Raw genomic sequence first — 19035 nt, 5'->3', positions numbered from 1 at the left:
TATTATAAAAAAGACAAGAAGTAACAATGTTGGTGAGACTATGGAGGAAAGAGAGCCCTTGTGCATGGCTGGTGAGAATGTACACTGGTGTAACCACAATGGAAAACAGTATGGCCGTTCCTCAAAAAAATTAAAAACAGAGTTACCACATGATCCAGCAATTCTACTTAGTATTTAACCAAGGAAATCAAAAACACTTACTTGAAAAAATATATGCATCCCATGTTCATTGCAGCATTATATACAATAGCCAAGACATGGAAGCCACCTGGGTGTCCACTAATGGATGAATGGATAAAGAAAATGTGTGCATGCGTGTGCGTGTGTATACAGACACACACACACACACACACAATGGGAATTTATTCAGCCATAAAAATGAAATCCTGCCATTTGAAACAACATGGATGGACCTTAAGGGCATTATGCTAATTGAAAAAGTCAGAGAAAACACAAAAACTGCATGACCTATCACACTTTTTGTGAAATCTTAAAAAAAAAATTGAGCTCTTAGGCAAAGACAACAGATTGGTGGTTGTCACAAGTACAGGGTGAGGGTAGTCGAAATTAGTGAAGGGAGTTAAAAGGACAAATTTCCAACAATATGATTTGTTATAAAACAAGTAAGTCATGAGGATAAAATGTATAGCATGGAAACTATAGTTAATAACACTGTTTTGCATATTTGAAAAAACTACTATAAAAGTAGATCTTAAACGTTCTCATCAGAATAAAGACTCTTACACTACGTATGGTGATGGATGTTAACTACACTCATATCATTTCGCAGTATATACAAATATCTAACCATTATGTTGTACACCTGAAACTAATATAATATTATATGTCAGTTTTACCTTATTTATAAAAACAAAAACAAGCATCCTAGATGACTCTCATGGTCTGGTGAGGTTCAAGGTCTATTCCCCATGATCTGAGATTACAGGTGAGAGGCTGAATGAGGGAGGGCTGGTGAGCCTGGATAATATGAGCCCGCACTCAGCACTTCCTCTAATTCTCATTCTCTGAGCAAACTGAGTGGTAGGTGTTTCTGGGGACACCATCATCAGTAGGGCTGTTCAGCTGCAGCTGAGAACAAACTTACCATGCAGTGACTTCATCCCCAAGGTGTAAGAAGGCCTCCGCAGCGGAAGAGACTTGGGGAGAGAAGGGTACGTGCTACTGAAGAGGACATCGTTGGGCAGGGCTTGGTCCAGAAGTGAAGCCCTTGAGGTGAAAAAGTGCTCCCTCTGGCCACTGTAAATACTCTCATCTGACAGAGTTCTGTGCAAGGCCCGCCTTGAGGTGGGGGTGGTGGGAAAAGGAGACTGAGGAGAGGAGAGCGCGTGGAACTGAAAAACAGCATCAAGACAACAGAGTCAATTTTCCAGGTCATGTACCCAAGACCTGGGGCAGGGGATGAGTGGGTTAACAAAATCACTCTTGTAGACCCCACCCTTCAAATCCTGGAGCCCAACAAGGAAGCCAAGGTCTACCATCTCTGTCCACATCCCTGAGAGCTAAAATGGGAGTTCCTGGTCATCATGGCTGCATAGCTCAGCACGCTGCCTGCAGCCAATCAGCGCTCAGCACAAAATTCAGGTATGTGACTGATAAGCAGATTCATCACTATCATATCACGGCTAACAAGACTTTAGGATCAGACAAGGGTGTGTTTTATTTGAATCCTATGTCTTTGACCAAATCATGTAATCACTCTGAGCCCAATTCCTCGTCTACTGAGACAGGGCACAACACCTCAGGATCATTATGAGGATTACATGAAACACTGGATGATCACAGTAGCGTTTTATCAGTGGCGTTACAAAATAGCGTTATGGTCCCCAGGGGAGCAGCCATGGTGCCCAGAAGGGATCCTCAGAAGCTTGTCATGTGACCGCACGTCTGCCGGGCAACAGGAACATTTGAGCATCACAATATATTAACTCAAATAATAGGTGGCTCTTGATAAACATTAACTCCTAATATATTTAATGAGTTTGAGAGATTATTTTTTGAGATGGATTTCTTTTCATGAAATAAAAATAGGGGAAGTCATCTTTATAAATGACAAGTACTTATACAGTTGTATATAAATGACAAAAGCTCCAGACGGCTGTATCTTGTCAACGTCTTATGCCTTTGTGACTAGATTTGATTTTCACTTGAGATTTTTCTGCAAAGAGCAAGCTTCTGAGAATCCATTCGTGGTGAAACCACAGACACATTAATAATATTGAAATATCCAGCATGCTGAAAGCCAGCGGGGCATTTGGTCCGTTAACAGAGGAGTCCTTATTCAGTTCCTTTTAGATGATTGTTCACCTTGGCAGGGGGAACAGTATGCAGAACAGGCGAGGATGTGAGTAGGAGGGCTGACTCACTGCTGGCAGGAAGCCACTGTCAAACTTTCCATGATACTTTGAAGGGACAGAGAGATAATGATACTGGCAACAGCTCCATTTAAGAGGCTGAGAACAGAGCTGAGGTTCAGACTCATTCACGTGTGGAACATACTTCCGTCCAGCAAGCCTAGGGTTATTCAAGTCAAAGCTACCCACAATGTGGTACGTGCAGTTGCTGCATAAATATGAAACAATGATTAATCAGATGCATTGTAAATGAGACCCAGGTGTAGCCAGCTGTGTTCACTTTTCAAAATTCACAATGAGTTAAACCCAAAGTATGTGTACATGCTTACCTTGAAAACTAAGCCGCTGTGATAAATGCTCTGTGAGTCCTTAAGTGGAGGGGACTCGGTATGGAAATTTCCCTTCTCACTTCACAGAGAAGAGTGGGCATTAGAGAAGTTAAATGACTTGTTAATGGTACTTTAAAAAAAAAATAAAAGCCAAATCATCTCTCTCCACCTTCAAGGTTCTAGGACTATCACATAAGGCTCCTGCCTACGAGGCCAGATGTCAGATCTCTCTATTCAAAACCTGCTCTCAGTCTTTTCTCGCACCTCTGGGTTCAGCAGAGGGTTTTCCTTTTCCAGTGACTATGCCCACCCTGATGGTTTTACAGGAGGGAGATTTCCCACCAGTTCTGGTTTGGCCTCTTTGGGAAATAATATACTTCAAGGCAGTAAACAGCTACCTTGAAGAGATCCTTTGAGTAATGTGATTTACTAAAAGGCATAATATCCTCCCCTAAAGGGAGGCAGGGGAGAAGGAAGGAAGCACATCTGCCCAGATGCTCTCTACCCATTGAGAAATACCAGGACCTGGTCTGGTCCAAGCCCTGGGAAGGCCCCTGACCACAACCCTCTTCAATTCCTGTCTCAAAGGTGTGCATACGTGCCCAGTTCCCTAGGGCGCCCTCTGCCTTCCTTGCAGGTCATAGCGAGACTGCTGAGTGGCACTGCCCCGGGCTGCCAGCCCCAGGGAGAGAAACACAATGGGGTGGATGGCAGACTCGGAAGGGGTTTTAGAAAGCATTAGGAAGGGGGTTTTCAAAATGTGCTCCAAGGAGCTCTAAGGGTTTCTCCCAGCATCACTGCCTGGGGAGACGAGATGTTTGGGGGGACCCAAGAGCCCATGACACCCCATGCCTCCCACAGAGCAACTCTGCTTTCTCAGTTCTACATAATGAGCTTCCATGTATAAATCTATTAGGAAAAAAGGATTCCTGAGCTTTAAAATTGTTTGGGAACCACTGATCGAGCCCGGGCCTCTATTTCAAAGGCGAGGAGCAAGGCCTTCAGACGGGGCATCTTGCGTCGGGTCAGCCTCCTGCTCTCCTCTTGCTCCTCTCAGTCCTCCTGGCTCTCAGTGACACAGGTCACCCGCACATGCATTCAGCAAGTATCCCTTCTTCCTAAACACTGGAGCCGCACGAAGCCTTTTCTTTGGTCTGTATCTGAGAGTGTTGGCCAGAGAGCAGGACTCTCAGTTTGCACTACCATCTATTCACTTGCCAGACTGTTCACTCACGCAGCCCTCAGGGAAAATACGGTTATCCATCTTTGCCTGCCAGTGAGCTTTCTTAGACTGTTATGGCTCTGCCGTTTTCCTTGAGGTCCGAACTCGGCGGCAGCTGCGTGGGGCCTGGCAGCCACCGCCCCCCCCCCGGCCCAGCTCCAGCCCGCCCGGCAGAGGAGCGCTGCCCCGTCGTGCAGCAGGCATCGCACGCTGCTGGCAGGCGAGCCCGGGAATAACCCCGCCACTGGATATCCATGGTGGCTCGCAGGGAGCACTTGCTATCTGAGAAAGCCCCTGTGGCCTCAGCGGGTTCCAGCTATCACAGCCCAAAGCTGGCTATCACAGCCCAAAGCTGGCCACTCCTTGTACCCTGACGCCTGATGCAGCGGCTCGGAGCCTGGAACCAGGCAGGCCTGGAAGATGTCTCAGCGGCACGCTGGCCCTACTGACACGACACAGTTACTCACAGGGTGAGTCTCCGAAGACACACAGAGCTACTTAGCTGAACTCATCTGAAACTGCCCAGAAAGGATGAAACAAGAGAAAACACAGAGCATATTTCCAGCTCCTGGCTCCAGCCTTTTCACCGTAATAGTTCAGCCGGCAGAAGCACTTTCTCTGCAGAGGTCTGCACAGTAATATAATCACAACAGAAAGAATGTGCACTCCTGTTTTAAATAGGAATGTTAAAGTCATTCATTTTGGAAATAAAAGCCAAGACCTAGAATAAGAGCAAGACAGACATTTGCTTTCAATTACTTCCACTGCATGAGTAAATCAAAAGAATGAAAGCTCTGAGCTTGCCCCTTTCCAAAGTGTTCAACTCAGAGGTGGAGGAAAGATTCCTTTCCAGGGCAAGTTTTATTTTCCTCTGGCCTCAAAGGAAAAATCTGAAATAATTTTTATTTTGAAACTGGTAGTTAAAAATTTTAATACACCTCTTTGGGTTTTTGATGGATAGAGAAAGAAGTTTCAAGTACTATCTTTTGCGAGGTTGCTAAGGGAACCATTTGGACCCGGGGTGATGAGTCAGAGCTGTTAAGTGCTGGGTTATAAAACAGAAATCACAGAAATCAAGAATGGCAAGGCTTTAAAATGATTTACGGTGTTCATGTTTATGTTAATAAATCAATCGATTTCTCAGCAAAACTCCAGCATGGTCTCTGGAGTACGTTTCATCTCTATAAATGTTGATTTGTAAGTTTAAGAGGTATATCTGACCTATCTGGAGGAAGACGCACACGCACGCACGTGCGCACACACACACAGAGGCACATACATGCACACACACTAGAAGGGTGACCAGAAAGCCTGGATAAGACAAGACCACCCAGCTCATCCAGCTGGGCACGTCTCTTGCACTCTGATCACGGTCTGAGGATGGTGAGTGGTTAAGGAAACATGTCAGCTTCCGTTTTCAATCAATTCTCAAAGGTCTTCTTAAATTAAGCCTTCTAGTCACTTCAAACAGACTATAAATCATGTAACTAAGAACCTAGAGGACTGAAAATGGTAAAGTTTGCATCCGTGAACTTCTGGGGCGGTGGTGGGCTCGCTTCTCTGGGCACCCACCTCACCCCCAGTACACTGCAGACAAAAATGCCTTCTGCATAGAGTGAAATACCTTTGGGCCCAGCTCAACCAGCACCAGCTCTGTATCTGGGAGTGCGAGACAGCAGACATTAGCAGCCAAGAAATCAGAGAGCCTTCCGTAGCCTTCAAGGGTCCTCCAAGCTGAGATGAGCAGAAACAAACCCTTCCACGTGGTCATGCAAAGGTCTGGCCACTGACACACCCACAAACTCTGAGCAAATGCTTGGGATTTGATGGGGAGGAAGGCTGGGTTCTAGAGAAGGCATTTGGAGTCTGGAATTCTGAGAGTGAAGTGGAGAGGAGGCTTTATGAAGTGAAGAGAGTCTGGAAAGTTTCGAAGGTAAATGTGCAGCCTGAGTGCGCTGCGTTGAAGAGCACGAGCTGGTAGGTGTGCCTGGCCAGGGGCAGAGGCCAGGCCAGAGGGCAGGGTCCTGGGGACCCCCCAGGGCAGGAAGCACACTGGGGGCTGCCTGTGTGAGGAGGAGGCCCCTGTGGACAGAAGGTACTAAAGCTCTTTCAGAAAACTTTGTCTGACACAGGAGCCATGGGTATCTCTGCAGAGTTCTGAGAAGCGATGTCATTTGAGTAATACTGTTCAAGAAAGAGTACAGCTTGTGCACTGTGAGGAGGACGCCCTGGAAGGAAAAAGCCCTGGGGTGGGGGCAGGTTATCTAAACCCAGACTTGAGAGCAAAGGCTCCAGGGACAGAGTATTTGGAAAACACTAGGAACTAATTATTGAGACGGCTGGGGTGACGGCGGGAAAGTGGGCTCTGATGAAGAAGAGCCCAAACCACCACCTCCTGGAGGCTGTAACTGCCCGGCAGGCCTCTAACTGCACTTTACCCCAAGCTCTGCCCTGTACCTTAAAGTTCTTCTGCGATTCAGGAGTTGGGCTTTCAAGGTCGATGAGTTTCTTGAGCTCCTCCTCAATGGTGGACTTGGAGGTTGGCTTGGGGGACGCACGGAGGTCCCTGGTTGAGGCCCGCAGCCTGGTGTGGGCTATTTCATTGCCATCACTCTGATGACGTCTGGAAAGAAGGGGAAGAGAGCGGAGAAGTTAAGTGGACAAGGGTGACTCAAGGGCATGATGGGCTCTGAAGGAAGGAAGTCAATGGAGAACGATTAAAGGAGAATTGCTTCTATTCAATTACACGAGAACCTGCTCGGATAAATGCTTGTCAGACAAACAGAACCAATTTGAAATACAAAATAAAAAGCCTGCTGAATAAATCGCTCCTTTCACAGGAAGCTATTAACTCTGTAAGTCAAAATTAGCAACAGACTCATTAATAAAAGACCACAGGGTATGAATCCCAAATGCAATCTTTGTACAAACAAAAATGAAGTCATTGACTGAATATTTTTTTTTTTTTTTGCTGTACGACTTTGTCAAAAGTTCTTTGTGTTTGGAGGTGGTCGCTCACTTTCTGACAGTCCCTCTGGTGCCTCCTGGCCTAGTTAGGGTTACGTGGGAAGGCTGTGATAGACTGCATGAAAAGGACAAGTGTGGTCTTAGTACCCAAGGGGCGATGAATCTGAAGCTTGTTCTTCAGACACACTCTTTCCTAGGAGACTTAAGATTCTCAAATCCGAATGTTCTGCAATACATCTTACTTAAGGAATGTGGCAGAGAAATAATTTAAGACAAGATTCACTTAAGGGAAAAAAATTAACATCTCCCTACTAAACCAAGCCCTCTCTCCCCACCGCCCCTAGCCCGGCATCCTCTCTTGTAGGAAACTGCCCCAACCCGTTCTGTTCTCTGTCCTGTTATAAGCAAAGAAGCGAGCAGGAGAAGCCAAAGAATTCTTACTTTCTTGTGTCCATAAACCCCACGGAGTTAATGGTTCCTTCGGGCTTCTTCCATCCAATCAGGTACTTGCTAGTAGCGCCCTGGCGAGGGTAGAAAGTCCTAGGACCGGAGGAGGAGGAAGAGGAGGAGGAGAAGGGAGGCGCGGCAGGATGAAGTTCTTCTTTGGGTGAACTTCTGGCGCTGCTGAAGACAACCTGGGCTGGCAGAGTGTCGGGAGCTCATGGTACTGCAGGGGAGGAAGCGGGACAGAGACACAGCGATGCATGGCATGTGTGCACCCCGGGGCAGTCTGTCAGCCGTAAAAGCACCGGCTGGGACGGAGTTATGACCAGGTTAAAGAACAATGAATATTTTATAAAATAGTAATGGGGCCGGCTGGCCTTGCTTTCTTTCTCATTTAAATTTCAATGTCTGCTGTCAAAGTGAAAGATGGTGACTGGGGCTTATTCTGCACTTTTAAGTTGAAAAGTAAAAATAATTCATATGGTCAGGGACACTTTGCAATACGTGAACACCACTGAAGTTGGCTGCGGTGAAGTCTAGAAGAGGCAAGTGATGGGAGAAAGTCGGCAATGAAAGGTCTAGCAATCTCAATGGCTGTCTGTCTTCCCATCCTCAGAACTAAGGGTCATGGTCAGGCCCGAGCTAAAGAGGGAAGGGAAGACCGGATGAGGCACAGAGCTGTCCACACACTCATGTCCAAGGCCAAAGGGGAGCCTTGAGGTCTCCTTCCTCTTTACATCTGGCGCTAACTTTGACTTTCTTAAACAGCTGTTTATCAGAATGCAACTGACTGCTATCTTACACTATACATAAAAGTTAGCTTGTAATGGATTAAAGACTTGAATGTAAGACCTAGAAGAAAACACAGGTGGTAAGCCCCTTGACACTGGTCCTGGCAGTGATTTCTTGGATTTGCCACCAAAAGCAAAGGCAGCAAAAGGAGAAATAAACAAGTGGGACTACAGCAAACCAAAAAGCTTCTGTGCAGCAGAGGAAACCATCAACAAAATGAAAAGGCAACCTATTGAACAGGAGGGAAATATTTGCAAATCACATATCTGATAAGGGGTTAATAGCCAAAATATATAAAGAACTCATACAACTCAGTCATAAAAAAAAGCAAACAATCCAAAGAAAAAAATAGGTAGAAAATTTGAATAGACATTTTTCCAAAGAAGACATACAGATGGCCAACAGGTATATGAAAAGGTGCTCAACATCACTAATCATCAAGGAAATGCAAATCAAAACCACAACGAGGTATCACCTCACACCTGTGAGAATGGCTGTTAGCCAAAAGATAAGAAATAACTAACAGCAAAGATGTGGGAAAAAGGAGCCCTTGTGCACCGTTGTTAGGAATGTAAATTGGTATGTACACTATTGAAAACAGTATGGAGGCTCCTCAAAAAATTAAAAAGCCAAACTCCAGATACAGAGAACAGACTGGTGGTTGCCAGAGGTAGGGGCTGGAGGGTGGGTGAAATGGCTGAAGAGGGTTCAAAAGGTACAAACTCCCGGTTACAAGATAAATGAATCCTGGGGTTGTAACATTAAGCATGGTGACTAAAAATAAAAAAACTGGTCATCATGTGTGTTTAGAAATTAGAAATAATTTCTAACCACATCTGGTTAGAAATTATGAAACTGAAGTCCTGTAGGACTCAAGGAGATTACTTCATTATACTTTTAAAACTCAGGCCAAATTTTCAAAACTAGAGACAAGAGTCTAAGTTGACTACAAACCTGGAGGTCCTTTACCTGTAGGACTTCCAGACTTCCTTCCCAGTGACCTCATGGAAACGATGTGCACACCGCTTGAGCCCTGCTGAGATGTCCAGCTTAGCCTGACACCAAAGACAGGTCACTACAATGGACTCTTTTACTGAAGGTTTAGTTAACAAGATATGGTCTCAAAGTATTCTTCAACAGCACTTCCATTTGTTAGAAACTAATGGTCCTGATCTGAATGAAGTACGGGCTTTAGTTAATACGAACGCATCAAAATCGAGGTCTTAGCTACGGCAAATGTATTATAGTAACATAAGATGATGAGGGCAGGGGAAAATCATTAAGAGGCACGTGGGAACTCTGTACTATCACTGCAACTTTTCTGAAAATCAAAATCTATTCTAAAAGAAAAAAGGGTGTTATAAAAAAAAATAAGCAAAAACCAAAATACAACAAAAAATAAAACCCTAATGCTCCAGATATATATAGATATCTATATATGTATATACACACATATGAAAATGAATCTTGAACTCCACCTCAAACTTGACGTAAAAACCAATTCCAGCTGGATTGTGCATTTAAATGTAGATCTAAAGATTCCAGACTGTAACATGAAAGAACATCTTTATGATAGAGACAGAGGTTTCTTTAATTGGATCATAAAGGAAATGATTGAACCCCATTAAAATTAAGAACTTCTACTCATCAAAAGACACAGAGAAGGAGAATATATGTCAAATACCTATACAACAATGGGCTCCTATCCAGAATATAAATCTAACTCCTAAAAAATCAAGACAACCCTATACAAAAATGGGCAAAGATCCAAAAAGGAATTTCATAAAAGAGGGTGTCTAAACACCATTAAACATTGGTGCTCAACATCATCCGCTATCAGGAAGATCCTAATTAAAGTCACAAAGAGGGACCACGACACACCCACCAGAATGGCTAAAATTAAAAAGACTTACAATATCAAGTGCTAGAAAGGATGTGAAGCAAATCGAACTCTCACACACTGCTGGTGGGAGTGTTAACTTGTTACACCCACTTTGGCAAACTGGCTCATGGTCTCTGCTAAAGTTGAATATATGTAAATGCTATGATAGCAATTTTCCTCCTAGGTAAATACTGGAAAGAAGTGTATCCATGTGTGTACCAGAGAACATGTACAAGAGTCTGTAACATCTCCAAACTGGAAATACTCCGAATGCTCATCAGCAGTAGAACGGATAAACTGAATTGTGGTGTGTTCTCACAATGTAAGTATAATATAGCAATGAAGATAAACCAATGCTGCTTGCAACACATGGATGAATGTCATGACATAATGCTGACTTAAAGACTCCAGACACAGAATAGTATCTATGGGATGATTTCCATTTATACAAAGTCCCCAGATAGGCAAAATGGGTGTATGACATCAGGATTCAGGATCTGTTCCTTTGGGGAGGAACAGGGGTGACTGGGGAAGGAATGTGGGAGAGAGGGAGTCTAGATGCTGGTGAAGAGGCAGCTCTTGATCTGGGTAGCGATGACACGGGGATGTTCACTTTGTGAAAATCCATTCTGACGTATACTTATGACCTGTGCCTATTTCTGGATGCATGTTATACTTGGATGAAAACACAGCCACAAAAACAAAGCAAACAGAGATGACCTGAAAGGGGAAGGCCTTAGTCACTCCATGAGGCTGTGCAGCAGATTGAAGAGTGCGCGACAAAGTGTCAGGGGAGGACAAGGACACAGGGCAGAGGCCACCTCGAGGGTTTTCCACACGAACTGGGCCCTAATGCTTCCGATTAAATATAACCATCTCCTTTATTTCCGTAACTAAGAAGGAGGAACCAGGTTCAAACTTAACAAAAAATACAATTTGAAAAATGACTAACCACACTGTAATCCCTCCAACCATTTTTCCCCCGAAGATTTTTCTGTCAAGAGAGAAAGGGGAAAGGCCTCTCACAAAACCTTAAAGGGCAACGTAACCTGAAAAGGACTGCAGTCTCATTTAGTTTTTACCTTTCAATAACAGATAGCCTACTTGTTTGCTTTTAAAATGAAGACAAGGGGACGCAAAACTTTTCCATAAGTTCAGTACGTTAAATCAGTAAGAACAAAATGACAGCAGGTCTCTGTTACGGAAGAGAGATTACAAGAGGACAGGTGAACCAGAAGAAAGAGGAAGGGGCAGGGATGGAGGGGCTGGGAGGAAAGACGCATACAGATCAAGGCAGACAAGCCCACAGACAGTAGCACCTGAGGCCCAGTTTAACAGCAAATGCACTGTTAACACAGGGAGCATCAACCCAGAGAGGCTTCTGAAGTCAGCGCAGCCCTTGGGAAACTTGGAAACAACATGACAGACTTGCAGCTGTTGGTGAGTTACTTAGCGACAAGATCTAATCTTTGATTTGCAGATTTTTTTTCACCCAACTATTCCTACCCCGTACACATTTACAACACAGATGTGGAGATGTCTCAAGCAGGTTCTAACAAAGTGCAAAACTGTGCGTTAGGGTCTAACATACTCATGTCTCATCTTGGATGGTATCACGTGCTTGCTTCACCAGCCCTGACTGGCGTCCTCCAGTGAGTCGAGAGTGTCTGAATGACTAGGGCCATCCTCCTGCTTGAGCATCTTAAGATACAGACTGCAGGGCCTCGCCCCAGAGATTCTGGGTCGGTAGCTTGGGTGGGATGGGGAAGACCTGAGAACTGGCACTTCTAACTTGTTCCCAGATGATGCCGTAGCCCTGACCCAGGCCCTGGAGGAACATTGGATTGCCCATGTCTTACATTTCTCAGCAACAGGTATCCTGATGTGGTAACATCGATATTCAAAACCCTGGGGCTTTCAAAGACTAAGTGCTTGATCAAAAGAGAAATAATTAGCCATGAGAAAAGAAAGTACATTTGCACAGTCTGTTAATTTACAAATCATTCCTTCATGTTTTACAGAATAGCTATGCTGCTTTTAGCCGCAGTGTATGTACTGCATAAAAGGGAAAGCTCCTTACAAATGCCGAGAGAGAGAGTAATACATACAGCATACACAGCTTTTGGAGCTCATCTTCCCATATAAATTTAATTGCAACCATTATTTCCCTGAAAGGCATTTAATAAGTTTTTGTAAACTCTTTGAAGGCAGGGATTTATCTTTGTGTATCTCACAATGTCAGCATACACTGGACTCCCAGTAAAATATTTGTTGAACAGAGGGATTTTCCTTAGGATTTGCGTAGCACACTGTATATTTAATTTCTTTCCCTTGTTCATAATATGTCTCTCTCCCCTTGTTTAAAGACATGCTCCATAAGGGCTAAAATTTTTGTCTGTTTTGTTCATCACTATATTCTCCCTGCCTAGAACAGTCCCTGGCCATTGTAGGCATTTAATATTTGATGGAATAAACTGCCAAATAAATGATAAATTAGCCATCCATTTTATTTATTTATTTATTTAAATAAATAAACTTGACTTATAGTGCTTTTTTTTAAAATTGAAATATAATTGATTTACAATGTTGTGTTAGTTTCTGATATACAGCAAAGTGATTCAGTCATACACATATATGTGTATTCTTTTTCAGATTCTTTTCCATTATGGGTTATTACAAGATGCTGAATATAGTTCTTTGGGCTATACAGTAGGACCTTGTTGTTTATCTCTTTTATATATAGTAGTTAATATCTGCAAACCCCAAGCTTCTAATTTATCCCTCCCCCACCTTGATAACCATGTTTGTTTACTGTAAATTAATTTCTACTTTATAAATAGTTCATTTGTACCATTTTTTTTTTAGATTCCATATATAACTGGTATATTTATCTTTGTCTGACTTACTTCGCTTAGTATGATAATCTCTAGGCCCATCCATGTTGCTGAAATGGCAATATTTCATTCTTTTTTTGTGGCTCAGTAATCCACTATATATATAAAGCACATCTTCTTTACCCATTTATCTGTTGATGGACCTTGAGGTTGCTTCCATGTCTTGGCTATTGTAAATAGTGCTGCTATGAACGTTGGGGTGCATGTATCTTTTCAAATTAGAGTTTTCATTCTTTCTGTATATGCCCAGGAGTGGAACTGCTAGATCATATGGGAAGTCTATTTTCAGCTTTTGAAGGAAGCTTAATTCTATTCTCCATAGTGGCTGCACCAAACTACATTCCCACCAACAGTGTAGGATGCAGCAACATGGATGGACCTAGAAATTGTCATTCTAAGTGAAGTAAGCCAGAAAGAGAAGAAAAATACCATATGATATCACTCATATGTGGAATCTTAAAAAAAAAAAAAAAAGGGAAAAAAGGACACTATGAACTCTACAAAACAGAAACAGACTTGCAGACATAGTAAACAATCTTATGATTACCAGAGAAAGAGGGTGGGGACTGATAAATTTAGGAGTTTGAGACTTATAAATGTTAGCCACTATACATATAAAAATAGATTTTAAAAAAGTTTATGCTATATAGCACAGGGAACTGTGTTCAATATCTTGTAGTAACCTTTAATAAAAAAGAATATGAAAACAAATATATGTATGTATATGTATGACTGAGACATTGTGCTGTACACCAGAAATTGACACATTGTAACTGATGGTACTTCAATTAAAAAGCAACCCCCCCCCCCGAAAAAAACCCTACCAGTGTAAGAGGGTTCCCTTTTCTGCACACCCTCTCCACCATTTATCACTGGTGGACTTTTTAACAATGGCCATTCTCACTGGTATGAGGTGATACCTCATTGTAGTTTTGATTTGCATTTCTCTAAAAGTTAGTTATACTCAGCATCTTTCCGTGTGCCTGCTCAGTGTCCATTTTAAATGTAAGGGAGAGTTATACACAAAGTTACTGTATTTTACTCATATTCTTTAAAACTGGATATTGCTTTATTTTTATTGCAAGAAATAATGAAATCTGCAGAGTATGCTTCTGTTTACAAGTGTATTCTTAAAAGGATAACTGCTTAATTATCCACAGACCCTGATTATTGGTTTTTATCTGTGAACAGGATGGCTGACACGAGCTCCCAGGTGTGACCTGCCAGCATACTTTTGTTCACTAATGGTTATAGTCAAGTACAGCCCTACTTAACAACTGATTAGATTTGGGAACAACAGTAAAATCGGAAACAAATGCACAATTCGTTGGTAGTTCTTCCTACTTTAACGTGTACAACTCAGCATGAAGTAAGGTGGGCACTTCAGTACACATGGCCTCTGGTTCGGTAGGGACATGACGATCACCTGGGAGCTTTAAAAGTATACTTTCTTGGGTTCTAATCCCAGAGATTTCAATTTAAGAGAGTTGGGGTGGTGCCTGGGTCGTGTATTTTGGCAAAATCTCTCCCAAGTGTGCACACCCACTGAGGACCGCTTGAATCCAGCTGAATTATCATATCGTGATGACTTCATGAAAGCCCAGCTTCAACAGTCAAGATCAAGAAGGGGAAGGCACCCCAGCAGTGTTTCTCCAGCCATGGGCTTCCCTTTTCTGCACACCCTCTCCACCATTTATCACTGGTGGACTTTGGCCTCTACAAGTGCTCATGTAAATAATGATTCCTTGGCTTCCATCCCATCTCCAAGAACCCCAGAAACGTGTATGTTAACAAACCCCCAAAGATTCTCAGGTTCCCTAGAGTTTAAAAACCACTGCATGAGTCCCTCAACACTTCCTCCACCACAGTGGGTTGTCTCCCTCCATTAGGAGCCCCTCCCTGGGCCCAGCTATGGGGTGTGTGTGTGAGGGGGTCCTTGAAGGTGACCAGTCCTGCTGGCCTGGGACCATGTGGAGAGAACGACACCCACACATTTCCCCTAAGAATCTCTGAAGTGGCTTTAATTACAGAACAACTGAAATGAAGTTGTCCACTTCAAAGGGAGCGGGGTGGCTGAGCCATTTTTCATTTTCCTGGAGATTTCATGTTAACTCACTAGGCTGCAATTCAGTTTTAGCCCTGGCAAATTAGATCTCTCCCCAGGAGCTGAGTAAGAAGGTAAGGAGCCAATGATATGGAAACAAAAAGAGAAGAGCAGTGGATACGCAGGAAGTGACAAGGGCAGTGTCTGTCTGAAAAGCGGGTTTAGCTGTGAGCATGGCTAAGCTGGAACCACTAAGGACTTAGGCTGATGTTCCTGGATTCCTCACGAAGAGATCCTAGCTTTATTTCTTATATGAAGTTTAGGGCATTTCCCCTTTCCAAAAAAATGGACCAACCTCTGATTCGTTTGGTCCAGGACATGAATTTTGAAAGGAAGAGAGGACACACGCACATATGCATGAAACCTCATGGAAAAAGAGAAGAGGCAACAGGGCATCTGAGAATCTGAGACAGTCTGAATCTGTCCAAACTTCTTATCCTAACTTGTGGCTCAAACGAAACTGTGAGCCAAACGCACTGCAACCTGGTTATTTCACGCTCCTGGCTGTGGTACAGCTTTATAGGAGAGGACGCGAGATGGCCAGCCTCCAAAAGGAGCTTTGGTCACAGCAGGTGCCCTTTCGCAGAGGAGGGTTTGCATCTGCTTGTCGACCTTGCAAAGGAATGAGCCCCACAGGACAGGGCAGCCCGAATGTGAGGGGTCAAAGCCCCAAGTGCCGAAGCTATGAGGGCCCGGCAAACTTCCGCAATTTCTGCTTCATCAGCGAGGCCACCACCTCCTCCGGCTGCTGAGAGCAGCGGAGGAGACACTTGGCGCCACCTGCTGCTGGGCCTGACACCGAGGGATGGGTCTAGACAGGCTGGGCCACTACGGAGGGTATTTTCAGGAGGCGGAGAAAAGTTACACAAAGGCTGAATGCTGGCCTGATACCAAGGGAAGGGGAGCTGATCGGGTTTCTGTCATTACTTGTGCAGATAACAAATAAGCCTCTGGGTGACAGATAATGTGGAGGGTGATGATTAGGGAGGGCTCCTCCCACTGGGTTCAGCGCCGGCCAATTCTGTCCAATACTGGCTCTACAATTTAGGAGGCCTTCAGAAGACACCAATTCTAAAGGACTAGGGGAAAAAGCAGCGAGGTGGGAGTGATTAAGCTGGCAAAGGGGATGCCCAAGGGACCGCAGTAAAGAAAACTGTTCATTACTAACAGGGAGATACTTAAGGGCACACAGGGAAATGAGTGGCCCGGCCTGCAGAGCAGAAGGGACCTCAGGCTGGGTAAGTGCAATGCTGAGCTAGTTACTGGGAGCGAACAAGGTAACTATGGATGTGATCATTTGATTAAGCACAGCCAAGGAGAGTGTCATGGCCAGACGTGGCATCTAAGAAAGGATAAAGAACACAAAGCAGGAAACTTGAGAAGCAAAGTTTCTTGGGAGATACGTGTTTCCTGAAGGAAAAGGAACCGGGAACTACACGAAGTGATGGAGAACTTAACAAAGGAAGTGACAGCAAACCTTCTGTCTTAAAAGGACATTTGCCATACATCTGATAACCTTTTTTAATTCTCAACACACTTAGTAAGGGCATTAGGTATTATCAGGTTACAGATAAGGGACAAGCTCACTGAAACGGCGGGACTGGCCAAAGGCCACATGGCTGGCTGGTCAGCGGTAGAACTGAGACTTGAACCTGGATCTCAGGATCCAAATCTACTTTCCTACACTTCCCTCTTGACTTGCCTGGAGGTGCAGGGCTCTGACCATATATACTTTGAAATTGTTTTCAAATCTCCTCTTGTTGGTATCTACAAATTTCATAATCTTAGACTTCAAAAAATCTTCTTAGTCTTTAGAAAAGACTCAGCTCGGAAAAACCATTGCTCTCAATTATAGATTTAAGCTGCAGCTAGAGGAATTTCAGATAGGTGGATATGGGACCAAATTTTGAAGAGGGAGAGGACTAAAGTACTTAAATTACTCAAAAAGATTATGGAATCTTTTAGAAATTCTTCTTTCCTTTCTTTTAGCAGTTGGATAATTTCTCATCCTAGTAGTATAGCCGGATGGTTTTAAATAGAAGTAGGAATAGATACTCTGTCCTTGCAGAATTCCTGCTGGTCTTCTGAGGTAATGACATTTAGAGAATTTGGGCTTTCCCTATCGACTGGATGAATGTGTTAGTTGCTGCACAGAACAAAGTCCTGATAAACTGTTGGTGAGCTCTGCAATCAAGCAAGCTGACCTCTGTGGCTGGACAGAGCTCACTCTCTCAATGTTAAAACTTCAACCACAGTGGCTCTATTTTTCGGTCATTAAGGTTAGTTGAACATCCCCAAAGTTCTGGGTGAAATAATCACCCAATTCCATAAGGTGGAAGAAATGGAAATGGAACAAGACAGCTTAGGCCAGATCACCTAGAGTTCTGATGGATGAGAGCAAAATAAAATAGAACCCTGAATGGTCACTGGGCATAGGACCACAAAGCGAAAACCACCAATAAAAGCGATTCATAAACATGTGATCCGTACCGCCAAACACATGTTGGAGAGAAGTCCTGGGTAATTTTAGAGGCTTCACTTTAAAGTCAGAATTAATCCATAAAATTTAGAAAAAGAACAGCCTCGTCCTAAGGAAAAAATGTAGAAGAGAGGCAATGAGTTGTTAGTAATCTAAAAAGATTCCAGGCAGAAGAGATTTAAGACAGAAACATTACGGATAATGAAAACGGAATGGTTTCTAATCAAAAAAGGCAGGCGTATTTCTCACCTCGGGTGCCAAAGAGGACAGAGAACAAAATTTATAACTCACAAGCGCCAATATTCATCCAGATCACACATACAGAAAGAGCCCGGTCTGCCGGAGGAGCCGAGGCATTCCTTAATGTTCAGTGTAAACCGAAAGTAACAAGTCCTTCTTTACCCCGACTCCCAAGAAACATACAGCGTTTCTGGCATGGGTAGCTAACCTATGAGGCTAACCAGGAAAAGCACATTCAAGAACTCGAGCTTCACGAACAGCCGGGCAGGCTTTTTTGGTCCTTAATCACCCCCTCTAGTGATCCCAGACCCTGACCAATATATGCAGATATTGATTGATATTTGCATATAAGTTGTTATAAAGGCTCCCCTGGTTATATTTTGCAGGCTGAATAAAAAAACTCGTACAGAAGTGACTTTACCAAAAATTCACAAGGACTTTATGCACACTCTTATGATAATGCCTATAAATAAAAGCACTCGACCTCTGTGCAAATATTGACAATTCTATACAACAGGCTTTGACATGTAGTAGTGGTTTTCTAGAGGAGTCAGGAGTTGAGGATGTATGCTATTTTCAAACTGGTTTATTAGTAGGGGCCTTGAGTCATCTGGCAAAAAGTGGGAACTTTTAAGGAAGAAGTTATTCTTATTTGTTCACCAAACTGGACTGAGCACCTACAATGCTGGTGGACTGAGCACCTATCCGTTGCACTCGGTGGTGTGTACAATGCAAAGGTACTTCGGATGAGCACACGGGATGAGAAATCCTCTTGGATTGGAGGGCAGTAAAAATGTATATGGGTCACATAAGTGGGGGCTAATAGGCAGCAGGGCTCTGAAGGGGCCTCCTGGAAGCAAGAGGCAGCGGCAGTACGGGGGGGCTAGTGAGAGTGGGTGCAGACGTAGGACACCTGAACAGGTCAGACAGGTCACGTTAGGATGTTACAGAGGAGATGTGCGTGTGCAAGCACCAGGTGGGGTTTTTAGCTTTATCATCTGTGGTCTTAAATCTAGTTCTGATGTCAGCAATGGCCACTAGTCAGTAGGACTAGAGCTCTGTATACTAAGGAAGTCTTTGGTCAGCACACCAGAAAGGAAAGAAAAATGCCATATGATATCGCTTACATGTGGAATCTAAAAAAAAAAAAAAAAAAAAAAGACACAAACTTATCTACAAAACAGAAGCAGACTCACAGACATAGAGAACAAACTTATGGTTACCAGGGGTTAAAGGGGGTGAGAAGGCAGATAAATTGGGAATTTGAAAACTAGACCTCTTGGAGAGTGACGGAAATGTTAGCTATCTTG

The 19035-nt window shown here is 43.6% G+C and overlaps 1 protein-coding gene across 1 annotated transcript in view; it reads right to left on the bottom strand.

The window, feature by feature from the left end:
* Positions 1–19035, bottom strand: part of SIPA1L1 (signal induced proliferation associated 1 like 1) — a 340124-nt gene that overhangs the window by 14981 nt on the left and 306108 nt on the right. The window contains 4 exon segments of the mRNA XM_032482300.1: positions 1106–1352; positions 6381–6546; positions 7332–7525; positions 7527–7557. Coding sequence (XP_032338191.1) covers positions 1106–1352; positions 6381–6546; positions 7332–7525; positions 7527–7557 — 638 coding nt within the window.

The sequence above is a fragment of the Camelus ferus genome, chromosome 6 (assembly GCF_009834535.1).
Source record: "Camelus ferus isolate YT-003-E chromosome 6, BCGSAC_Cfer_1.0, whole genome shotgun sequence".
NCBI classification, from domain to species: Eukaryota; Metazoa; Chordata; class Mammalia; order Artiodactyla; family Camelidae; genus Camelus; species Camelus ferus.
This window is presented reverse-complemented; position numbering and strand designations above follow the sequence as displayed.